Genomic DNA, 13,068 nt, shown 5'->3' with positions numbered 1-13,068 from the left:
TTGGGAACAATGTCATTTATGATCCCGTAGTGTTTTATTTTTCATTTATTTGTATTTAATTTTTTTTTTAAATATATTTATTGACAATGAAATGCCGGTGATGGATTCACAGTATAACTATAAACAAATGTCAAATTGGCCACTTTTTTTTAAATATATATATATATTTTTTTTTTTTTAATTGGGATAAATGAAAACACTGCCATTTTGTTACAATAAATTTTTGCCATATTCACTTAAACGTTTCTATGGTTGGTGCATGTTATCCAAGTAATATTCATATTGGTTCGACCCCCTCAGGTTATACAGTCTTTGTATTTATCACATTAGACTTTCGTAGTGAGCTTTTTGTCCTGTGAATTCATACTGTACCTGTAGTATCATACTGCATGTATCTCAAGTCTTTATCCACCTTTTTTTTTTTAATTCGAACATAAACTTCTTTAACCCAAAAGAAACACTCTTACCCCAGTATGTAGTAAGTAGATTTGTAATTTCCTTATTTGGCTGAACTCTTCCTTGGCTGGCCCCATGTTTCCGATTTCCTTGCCATCATCTAGGAAAGCGGGATGAAGTTTCCTCCTTTGCCTAGCACCCCCTATATATATTTTATCTTGAGCTGATATCTGTTATATCCTCTCATCCTGTCGTACTTAAATTGGCCACAAGTTGTTTTTGTCTTTTTTTTTGCCTTTTTTTTGCCAAGAAGAGCTGAAGATAAAACCCCACGTTTACAAAACGGAATTGGGATACTACTTCCATTTCATAGAAACCTGAGGGTCAGATCCACAAACGGTCCCATTCATTTGAATATGTTCTAAAGCGTGGTGTCCTTTTGTGGATCTGAGCCTTCATTTGTTAAACCCGTTCACAAGTCATTGCAGCACTGCACCTGCTTTCAGTAATTAATTGAAGGAGCGTATGCAAGGCAACAATTTTATACATCAGCACTTCAAAGTGAGATACTGATGGGAAAAAAGTATTTTTCGTGGTAAAACCATGAATGCACATATACGGTGCCTTGCACATATACACTTTTCCCCCATCTATCTTCATACCCCTGCACCTTCTCGTTGCCTAGTCTCCACTATGACCCTGCCACCCAGTGAAACTCCAGAACTTCATCACCACTAACCTCTACCAATATACCTTACCTTGTGTTTCCAGTCCTTTTTTTTTTTTTTCATTTAGATTGTAAGCTCTTTGACGCAGGGAATACCCTATCCATTATGCTACTACATGTAGATGTTAGGGAAATATTTTTGTATGTTCCATTGTTATTTTAGCTCTCACTCATTGTATTATGCTGCACTACAACTGCAAATCATTTTTGATCAATAAATTGATAAAGGACCTCTCTGTGTGTAGCAAAATGAAGAATATTCCAAGTTCAGTTTTTTTCCACAGTTGTTTTTTGTATCGAGGCTATACACGTATATGCTCCTCCTTACATCTCTCTGTAATCCTCTAAATCATTTCTTGACTCTTGCAACCTTTCTTTTCCATATTTATCTACCACGTGTACTTAATGCCTGAAGCTTCTTTCCATAGGTTGCTTTCACATTGTTCTCCATTTCTAACTCTCTTCCTTCCTCACTTGTACTTTTATTAATCCAATATAACTAACCTTTTACCGTTCATGAAATGAAGATGTGAGTTGCAAATCTTGTTGCTGCTTTATTAAGAGACCCATTTACAAATCCCTTCCTGCAATTAAAACCTATTTCACATTGTCTGGAATGTTTACTCTACACAGAGGTGTCCAACTCCAGTCCTCAAGGGCCACCAACAGGCCAGGTATTGGGGATAGCCCTGCTTCAGCATAGGAGGCTGTCATTCTGACTGAGTCACTGATTTAGCCACCTGTGCTGAAGCAGGGATATCCTGAAAACCTGACCTGTGTGTGGCCCTTGAGCCTGGGAGTTGGCCACCCTTTCTGCACAGTTTTGGCCAAATCCTTATGCTTTTATTTTTAATCTTTCTTTCTTTTTTTCTCTAGTCCCATCAGCGAGAGCCGGCGAGTCCTGCAGGAGTCTTGTGAGTTTTTCCTCAAGCACAATTCGAAAGTGAAGCATAAAAAGAAGCACTCTAAATCCAGCTCTCACAAGCTGAAAGTCATATCCAAGTCGATGGGGACCAGTACAGGCGCCAAAGCAAATCATGGCATGTCTGCTGTGGCAATCACAAGCCATGACTTCTTGGGTCCGGAGGCTACAGTAGATATTCGAAGCACCTTAGACCTGTCTTCAAGAGAGGAACGCGGGAGCTGCAGCTTGAAAGGAAGAGAGAACCCAGGAGAGTCGACCACCCAAACCTTATTAGCTGGTTGTGAGGTGCCGGTGGAACAGGGAGACAGTAATAATAAAGCAGGAACTGGCAAAGGAAACTGCTTGTCTGGAAGCATACACACACTGATTGAGGAAAGGTATGAAATGCTTATTCTATTTGCTTTAATTAGTTTTGCTGGAACCAACCAATTTTCTCTGTAATGTAAAAAAAAGACCTTGGACATACATACCGCTGTGTTTCTGTAACTTTTATGATGTAGTTTAAAGTTAAAGTAACCGTATTGGCCCTGGAAAAAAAATAACATTTGATTTTAGGTTATGCCTTTTTCAGTGAATCAACATGAGGTGTTCGTTTTATTTATTTGTAACTTCCTCACAGAAAACGCAGGTTTAAAGTTTACAACTGGAGTTTGTAGATGAAGTGTGATTGAAATTAGTATTGGAATTAAAAATGTAAACTTCACATCTGCCTTAGTCGAACAGCAGTTGTCAAAAATAACTTTCTGTACTGAAAAATGTGTATTATCCGGTGCCCCTGTGCACATGCCTAAACATAGACAATACTGGACCTTCTCATTCTATCTCCTGACTAGTATGCTGCTTATAATGACTTTTTCTGTGCTGGCATTTACTTTGCGACTCTTTGGTTCTCGCATACCACGTACAAAGCCAAAGCTTGTGTTTATTCAGATTCTGGACAATCGTTGCAGAAAATAATGTGTTCCTTTTTCAATCTTATGTTGATTTGAAACAAACTTTAAAATGTATGAAGGAAACGGAATATATAGCGTCGTGCCATCATCCTGTACAAATATTCGGGGGGACTTGTTTCTAGTAATGGTGACCACCTTGTGGCCCTTCCAGCTGAAGTATAATTTTGCGTTCTGATTTTATACTTCTCCAGGACCTATACAGCTCTCATGAAGCTGTGACATACAGATTTGCTGTATTTAGTTGTAGAAGATTGTGATCCATTTTAATGAGCCAACAAGTACATTTTGAAGAGGAGAGTTGTGAGGTTGTCATTGCTCTATACAGTAAAATGTATTTTAATTTGCAGCTTGTTCATAAAAAAAATAGCACAACATATGACCAACTTTGTATGGGGGAAGAGGAGAAGATGTTTACACATTGTGTATCCTCTTTAATATTTTATACCATTTTTTTTTTTTTTATTCAAATGTAGTATTTTGGCTTGGGACAAAAGTAAAGGTGCCCATTTGTCTTTGGGATATATCAGGGCATAAGTGGCATTCCAATTAGTTAATTACCAAAGCACATTGCTGTGTCTCTTTGATTAGCAGATTTACTGGCTTATATCACAGTCCAGCTTTGTGTGTCCCTTTTAAATATTGTGGCGCATATTTACTAGGTGGTGCAAAGCCATAAAACACTTTCAAATTAATCGTCTGAGTAAAGTGTCTTATGACATCATAAATTGCCATGACTCTTGGCTTACCAACTCTCCGTAAATATGGCCCTGCATGTGTGTGTGTCTGGAAATGGTACTGGTTTCTTCATACTCTCTTGTTTCTAACGCCCCACAGATTGCACATGGAAAATGACTTGGCTGAAACGCGCTCAAATCCGGATCAAGCATCTCAGCATCCCAACAGAATCAGGAGCGTCTCCAGTGTGCCCATTCAGTCCATCTCCAACCAGGAAAAAGAGTTTGATAACAATGCACCATGAGTGGCCGCACTGCCCGGGAGTTATATCAGTTTTATGATTCAAATGTTACTCTAGTAATAGTTAGTATAGTGTTACTAACGAATACAAACTTTTGTACAACACTGGAAGATTGCACTTGGCAAAAAACAGTACAGCGTTGAATGCATATTTTTAGCAATTGTTTTTTATTCTGTTACAGTACATGTTTGTAAGTTAGTTTTACAGATCTGTGGGTTTACTAAATACTCTAACAAGATAGGGAAGAAGCATTTTTAATAACACTACTTTTTTAATTGTCAATTACATAAAGGATTTCAAGCACTATGCAGCTATTTGCAAATCTAGAATTGTTGATTCTGAGCTTTTTAATACATTTCTTATTGTAAAGGATCGAGTTAATTCTCAGTTGAATCATCTTAAGAAAATATATATTTTTGTTGTGTGCCATGCGCTTTTCTTCTGCTTTTAACACTGTTTTTTATTTTTTTATGTGTTTTTACACTGGAATTATGTAAAAAGAAAACTGCAATAGTGCATTTTCCACATGTTAAATATCAGAAAATATTTACTATAGTGAAGCATTGAAGGTAATGAATATGTTTTATACCACTGTCGCTGCCATTAAAACAATGGGACATTTTGTATGAAAAAGCCTGATAGTATTTTTGTCTCCAGTTCAGAGCGGGAGTAAATAAAACTGGAACAGTGTTCAATAGAGCTTCACAATACTGGTACACAAATATTGTCGTGTTTTTAATGCTGGGTGTGCCCATTGCATATCAACCACATAAAAGGGCTGATGGTGCCCTGGCCTTTTAATCTACCAGTCGTGTAAACACAAAGTTGTTGTCTCTCTGCTACAGGAGGTGCTTGTAACTCAGCAGAGCCAGGTAATGTATTCCTCTTGAGGTTAAGTGTCATATATTAAAAGCTGCAGTGCCACTTATTAATGAGTTAAGTCATAAGGTATGTAGGGACTGCCCTTAGCGTGAGAAATGCTACAATCCAGCTGTGGATTTTACCTGGTTACTCAGAGACATATCCATAGACAAGCAGGCTACAACCTGCAATAATTCCCTTTTCAGTCTGACAATTCCACTTTAATCCTCCACCGCTGTAGGCGCCTGTAATAGCACAAAGAGTTGCGTGCACTCAAGTGGTTAAAGCAACAATCCTCGGCGCTTGACTTAGCTCCTTTTTTTTTTAGTGCCCTAGTTCCTGGAGGCCGCACAAGAAAAGCAGCAGCATTCGTAGTGTGGGAGCAGCGGGTCAAGTCTGTGGCTCTTAGGGAGCCACAGAGTTTATTGGAACCAAAGAGGAAGACTTTCTCTTTCGTTTCAGATATTGATGGGCAGGACTCGACCTGCCCGTGGTGGCGGTACCCTATAAGCAAACTAAAAGAGGTAGCTTGGGCCCGCCACTCGTTTAGGGGCCCTCACTTCTCCCCCAGTCCAGCTCTGTCTGCAACAATCGGCAGCATTTGCTCGTAGGTGCCTGCATGTGCAGCCCGTTGGGTGCTGCAGCCTACCCTACTCAACACATTGGGCCTGCGCCCCTCCCTCACACAACAACTTGCCATTGCTGCAGTCCTGAGTCTACATAGGGCCAGTCCTGCCTGGTGTTTTTGGCATTCTGGCACTCCAGGAGTAAGTGGGGAAGGCCTTTAATTCCTACGGTACTGATCACACTATGGTGAGGCGCAGGGTAACCTCATTAACAATGCCTCCTCTTGCATTCAATTGAATCCGGAGTCTCTAACCATTCGTATTGGAGGAATCACTAAAAATAGCTTACAGAAATTGCATTAAAGCAATAGAAGTATAAGCAAAAATACAAATATAAACACATTTATCTGTATCAGGCCAATTGTGCGCTGGAGAAGCAGATTTCTACCCTTTTGTTTGATAATGTTGTGCTGCTGGGCGGAGCTGCAGTACATTCACACCGCTAAACATTCACAACTGTGATACTGGAGAAGTGACCGTAACTGGTAAACCAGCGGTCCAGGTTCTTCCCCCTCAGTGTAGACCTTACGTAAGCCGCCCTACTTGGCAATATAGTTTGGAGAAGCAATTAAGTGCAAGCACACAGCTGTGGGAATTGTTTAGCAATAGTTTCACAATTTAAGATGTTAAATGTTAATGTTTTCTTTTGTGGCTAAGTGGAGGTATGTATGTATGTATGTATTCTCCACATCCGTGTCTCGTGTCTGTATTCTCCACATCCGTGTCTCTCTCGTGTGTGTATTCTCCATATTCGTGTCTCTTAAACCGAACTACTGGCAAATTTCATGGTGCCGTTTTTAATGGTATGACATTTTAGTGACAAACAGCCGCAGATCTTGTTGAACTAGGTGGCGATCCGTCTCTAACCATTGTAGCACTTATCTGTAAAATGCACACACTATATCCATGCGGTTTAAAATGTATCTTCTAAATTGCAATTCTCTGTATATTTATATTAAGTATCACAAATGACATGTGCGGGTTTAAACTAGCTTTCACTGCCCCAATGATGCTTTTCTGAGCGATATACTCACAAAATGTACGGTTCCACGTTCTACTTAAAGAATAATGGTTTTATTTTTGGGTAGTCTTGCTCCTTTCTTGGCATATTGTATACAGCTTTCTAAAATAGGATCAAAATTGCTTTCCTTCACGCTTCAAAAGAGTTTAAACCTTAAATTCGACCACTGGAGTCTTTTAAGAACTGAACTCCACATACCCTGGCTTGGCTGATTACCCCCATTGTAGTCAATACACGCTTTGGGGAATATTGATTTACCCTCTAAATGGTAGTTGGCTGTTGGCGGCTCAAGTTGCCATAAACCAATGCTGCTGTGCTGTGAAACAGCTCAAACTAATTTGGTTTGTAATACAACTTTTGTCATTGATGATCAATTCTTTACACCCCACTGATGTAAGTAAAAAAACTTCAGGGTAAAAAAAAATGGGGTTACTCAAAGCAGCGGTGGCTAACTCCAGTCCTCAACCTGACCTGTTGCTAGCCTTTGAGGACTAGAGTTGGCCACCGCTGCTCTATAGTGCGAATATGCATCAAAGGCAGATATTTATTGCACGTGAAAACCCAAAGCAAAGAATCCAGCGGTTACCTCCTTTCTTATAGGAATGCACAAAGCGATCATTGAGCACACACAATGCTCTTATGTTAAAGTGATGTTTTGTTAATGGCTTCGTCTCTAAAATATACAAAGGGTGAATATCTTTTCACTTACATTGTTGTTTCTTTACACATGCCATTTATTTGCGTCACAGATCTGTGGGTTTCAGCTGTCACTTGGGAGAGGCGCTTTTTGTTTTGTTTCTGGCTTCAGAGAACACAAAAGCATTTTCCACCGATAGCGGCTAATGTGAGTACAATAGCAAACATATCAAAATATGCCACAACAAAGTAAACTGTGAGACACTACACATCGATCACTGTTAAACTTTCATAATTAGCCTCCTTGGTGCCAGTGGGGTCTGTATTGCGCAAAAAATTCAGGCTACAGTCTTTGTGCAGCTGATGTCATTACAATGGGATGATCATTAAAGGCTCAATGTCTGACAAACTCCAGAAAGAATGTCCCCTGCGCTTTGTGTTCCGTCTCTTTTATCCAATATCTAAATTACTTAAAGGGGTTTTTATTCTGTAACTAACGTCTTACTGTAGTTCTGTTGTAACTTCTTTAGTCCAGGAGGAATCTGAAACGCAAAGCTATTAGTACTGTAAAGCATATACTTTATAGCCTGTGTGTGTATCCACTCCTCAGTGTGTCAGTGAAATGTTTGTTAAATATCCAGTGAGTATTTAAACGACATAGTAAATCACAAATAAGCTGATGTTATAATATTAGACCTCATAAGCATCCCCTTGATAACGTGGTGTGTAGTTTTATATAGAAATTTCCATCAGTCAGGCTGAGTCCCCGGTGATCACGGCGGCGCGCACGCTACACACTACAGCCAGCCCGTGTGTGTGTGTGTGTGTGTGTGTGTGTGTGTGCGCAAAGCACTGTGATGCGTACGCTGGCAGGGATGACAAGAATTGTATCTTCCCGCGACGCGGTCACATGGCCGCGCTCAGCCAATGGCAGGGCAGATATGCCCCGTCATGGCCACGCCCCCTGCACTCTCCCTAGATCTCGCCTTCAGACCGCCGATCGCAGCTGTAGTCTCTGCACACAGCGCCATGCGCGCGTGCAGCAGGGAGGACTGGGGCCGTAGCCTAAGAACTTGCTACAGTACATATAAAGCCAATAAGCGCAGCATGAATGCAAAGACTACGAAGGGTACAGGAACATAACCTTCCCCCCCGGTTGACACTGATCATTTGGCGTCCCTAGATGCAGGTAAGTGGCCCGCCTCCCAACCCCCCGACATTGTTATTCACCCAATAATTAAGACACAGATAAGGATGTTTGCAACCATCCTCACAATGCGGAATCCGTGATCAAGTCCAAAAGGATGAAAAAGCTGTCTTTGAGTGGGTCCATTGAGTCTACACTTCCTTATAACAACCTTGGTGACATAAGCTGTTTAATGCTGCGGACAAAAGCTCTAGGAAATCCATGTAAAAATGGATCGGAAGTGACACCTGTTGCGTACTTATTTGCATATCACTACAACGAGTCTTTGTCACTTATGATGTGACAAGGGGGTACACAAAGCAGGTTTTGAGATCTGTGAAAGATGCATAAATACAATGGTTTCTCTGTCCCTAACGTTTTAAGAGTGCATATTTGATTACTTAAATCTGCAATATGTGGTGTTTTATATATGACCTACTAGCTCCCGCCACCAAAGTCCAAGGCACTAAACGGTTCAATGTCAACAGCACTTTCAGTACCTCATCCAGTGTCATTAAGTCCAGCATTTTGAAACATTGGCACCTCCTTGCCAATGATAAGATGGGTAAATCTTTCCTTGCACTGCTGCTTTTTTGTTACCGCAGGGGCCGGAATCTGCTGACACGTTGACCCAATCAGACCCAGTGTAAATATGTGAGCCCTACAAATTGGCTGAGTAGACCGCCTGGTGTGCATAAATGCCACGGGTGCTTGGATTGCCAGTATATGATCTTGGGCAAAACGTTCTCACATCCACAAAGTGGTAAATCCATTAAGGTAAGGGACTGAACTGCGAGTCTCGGTTCGTGGTCTCTCTAATTCGATGCCCGTGTGGTCTTTATTATATTTGTAAGACCACACGGATGTTTAAAGAACGTATGTGTATGCATAGATCGACCATTAGAAAGGCCCTTATGGATACTGGTAATCTGGAGGATTTGAAACTACAACCGGTTGCTAGGCCTTTCTAAAAACGTAAACATTGTCTAGCTACATGGATATGTATACCTACCGTGCATGCACGTCCCCCAGCGCATGGCGGTGATAGGGGAAAACTTTTACTACAATTGGAAGCAAGCATGATATTTCATACAGCATGTGCCTGTGCCTCAGTGACTTTTTGCTTGCTGTCAACGTTTGCTATTATTGAATTGCTCTTTGGCAAGCACCATTGGACTGTTTTGTATCCTGCAACATTGTTTGTCTTTGTATGTTTACCCAACCCTTTCACTCCACTCATGTTGTTCCCTCAGTTTTTGTTTTCCCGGAGTATATGGCGCTGTGCGGGGTGATGAAGTGCTGTTACCGTGCCTGGATCCTGCATGCGCACACGCTGGCCTTCCTTCACTGGTCACCAATGGTGACTAGATGCTAAGCACGTCCGCTCCTGACAACGGGGGACGCGATGCCGCACGGGGTGATACAGCGCTGGTTCTTTGCCAAGGCATTACATGCGCATGCGCGGGCTCCCCTGCATTCATTGCTACTGGAGATTAGATGCTCAGGACTTTGCTACTTAGCAGCGGAGGAAGCCTAGCCATTACATTATTATCTATTACTCATGCGCGGAGAGGCATGGACGGATCAGCGCTGCTCTGATTGGCCGCCACACACGTTTGGTGACCCCCTGGTGTTTTTTTTAGTGGCGATTTAGATTATTGGATTAGCTACAGCTGATTCAGTGCACTGGTTTATGGGTATAAAAACCTGTCACAGTCATAGTTCTGTTGCACCCCCTGAAGAAGGTCCTCTTGCTGGGACCGAAATGTTGGCGTTTGTGTGGCCCCTCTGTGTTCTAATACACTTTTTTGTACAACAATTACTGAGTGCTGCTTCATGATTTCTATTTTGGTGGTGATCAAAGTGTTACCTACATTTTGCGTATGGAGCGAGAACCGGACCATATTTATTCTATTGGCGTGCCATCTGTCTTTATTGAAAATATATATATACTGTATATATACAGTAATATATATGTGTGTGTGTGTGTGTAGGATGAACCTAAGTAGCGGGACCTCCGTGTACATAACAGATTGAAGGAGCTCAATGTTAGTTTATTCATTTATACATTTTTGGCACTATACAAGCCCAGGAAGTGGTCTTCACCGCTGGACATTTGCTGACAGTTTAAAGTATTAAATGTGAATGCAAGCACAACTCAGGCGGGGAAACCATAATGTGAGCCATTTGTTTTGACTTGAACGTTTCTTGTACAATGTATTTTAGTATCTTAATTTTAGTGACAGCTTTCATTCTCATTGCCTGGCTTTGTTTAACAAGTGTCTCAGTCTCCCTATAAAGGAGTTGTCTTACTCCACCCCAAAACATGCAATTTCTACAAATCCCCATCACAGTTCTTTATTACATCAATCATTGTGAGTGATGTTAAAAAGAACCAGTTTGTAACTAAGAAATGACTGCTGCATTTTTGCTCCTCTGTTATGAGTTTACAAATCGTCCAAATGAAAAAAGCATCATTTGTATATTTGGTGGTATTTAATGTTGTGTTGTTGGGAATTAGACACTTAAGGCATAAAAGTATTTTTTTTTAAATGTTTTTTTTTTAAATAAATCAGTTTTGTACTATGAGAAATATTTGTAATGTATTATAATGTAACGAGCATTTTTTGTTTCTATAGCAACCATTTACAAAGTCACATTACCTTCCTCTTTTTAAACATGGCTCTGGCACACCATATTTTGAGCCCTGCCCTCTCTCTAGCAATACACAAATTTTATCTAGTGACTGCCTGGTCACATGATCTTCCCCACAGAACTTTGCATCTTGGGTCCTCTTCTGCTGCACTGACAGCCATTTAGTGAATCCCCAAGCCGAATCCTCGCTGATCGATCACAGGAGAACGGATCAATTGGCAACTTGGCTAATTACTTATTGTGTGAATTGTACAGTTTTGATGCACATATTAAAGGGGGAGAAAAAACAAACTTTAAAAAAAAATTAAAAAAAACTCAGCTTGGAGTGCTGCTTTTAAAATGGGAAAATATCCTCAAGGTCTTAGTTAATGTAAACCTCTCCGCGCCGTATGTAAGAAGTGTAACTAATAAGCGTCTTACATTTGTTGCATCTGATACACAAAAATTGCAACATGGTGACAAAACACGTATTAAGCTCCAATACCAGGTACCGGCAGTCCTCGGTTATCCAACATAATCCGTTCTGGAAGTAGCGTTGGATAGTGAAACCGTTGTAAAGTGAGTCCCATGTTAATCAGTGGCGGTGAGCATTGGATAACGCATTCTGGCATCGAAAAACAGCCCATAGGGTTGCATTGTAAAGCGTTGGATATGCCATTTGTTGTAAAATGAACCGTTGGATAACGAGGACTACCTGTACTGAATCATGATCCAGCATTAACTGCCATTCAAGTCAATGAGTAAAGTTAATGTAACATACTGTACGCTTGCTGGAAACCAAAAGGCCTTGGTCAAACTACAGTATGTAGCACCCCACCCATCCATTCATTATGTGGGACGTAAGAAAGCAAAGTTTATCTTTATCCGTCATGTTTACTGCCACGTAGATGATCAGCACACAGTACAGTACATTTCATTGTACGACTACGAGCTCATGTCATATATCGCAATGATTTATGTTTCTGGAGAATAAGCAAAGTTTTCATCATCAGCACTCTCACAATTGTTGAACGTATGGCAGTCTCCTACCGGAGACTCTCACATCCACCACTAGTTTAATTTCTTTCAAATCTAAAGCTGTCTCACATTTTAATCTGGTCTGTAACTGTTACATACGCCCATAAATATATAGTATCTTAACTGTGCATGCAATGTCTTGTATATAATGTATACCCTGTTCACTTATGTAACTGTATTTGTAACCATGTATTATTTGTCTTAACTCTGTGCCCAGGACATACTTGAAAACGAGAGGTAACTCTCAATGTATTACTTCCTGGTAAAACATTTTATAAATATGTAGCGGTCATGTAAAATGCCTACAGTCATCTCTCCTGCTGGCAGTAAGGCCTGGTAAGTGTGGGCATGCCAGCAGTAATTATGGAGGTTTCCCCTCACCCCCTGGTGGGGTGCTCTGTGTATGGCTGGGACTGGTCACATGCTCTGACTCCATGGTTAGTGATGTCAGAGATGTGTCAGCCTCAGAAGCTTACATAAGGCACAGCACTGTGTCTAAAAGTTAGTTGCTGGAAAGTTGCTGTTGCTGGTTAGTAGTTGTTCTGCTGAGGAAGGAGTTCCAGCTCTTGTCAGAGCTGAGGAAGGAGTTAAAGTTCTATTAGAGTGTCAGTTATGTTATAGTGACTCCATGGGAGGCTGTGTCCAGGGACCTGGCACAGGACAGTGATTCCTGCGGGAATAAGTGAATCCCTGATCTAGGTGACATACCTAACTAAAGGGAGCACTGGCGAGATGAGCGGCTGAAGATACTCCTTGTGGAGGGCAGTTGCCCTGCCGTGTCAATAAAGATGAGTTCAGCCAGAAACCCTCTCGTGTATCTATCAGGAATGAGTGTACAGAGAGGAGCACCACGGAGGAGTTCCTCGCCAGGATCATCCCCATGCGGACGCAGGGACCCTGGTGAGGTGGAGGCGCTGCACTGGAACTAGGTGAGACTCAGCACACTACCTCAGCTGCCTGTCTGACGGGTCCTCCCCACACACCATCAATGCGGGAGACTCAGGAGTCCTGTAGCCAGCAGGTGCACCATATGACATATCCACACTGTAATGGGGTCCGGTTAGACCACAGGGGCCAATGTGAGATTGG

At 41.3% G+C, this 13,068-nt stretch overlaps 1 protein-coding gene across 1 annotated transcript in view; it reads left to right on the top strand.

Annotated features, from left to right (window-relative positions):
- The window catches only part of FZD6 (frizzled class receptor 6), a 53,905-nt gene extending 49,295 nt beyond the window's left edge, over positions 1-4,610 (top strand). The window contains exons 6-7 of the mRNA XM_075582560.1: positions 2,000-2,425; positions 3,836-4,610. Coding sequence (XP_075438675.1) covers positions 2,000-2,425; positions 3,836-3,980 — 571 coding nt within the window. The 3' untranslated portion in view covers positions 3,981-4,610. The remainder of the gene's footprint in view (positions 1-1,999; positions 2,426-3,835) is intronic.
- Positions 4,611-13,068: the final 8,458 nt, after the last annotated feature.

This window comes from Ascaphus truei, chromosome 2 (genome assembly GCF_040206685.1).
Source record: "Ascaphus truei isolate aAscTru1 chromosome 2, aAscTru1.hap1, whole genome shotgun sequence".
In the NCBI taxonomy this organism is placed as follows: domain Eukaryota; kingdom Metazoa; phylum Chordata; class Amphibia; order Anura; family Ascaphidae; genus Ascaphus; species Ascaphus truei.
This window is presented reverse-complemented; position numbering and strand designations above follow the sequence as displayed.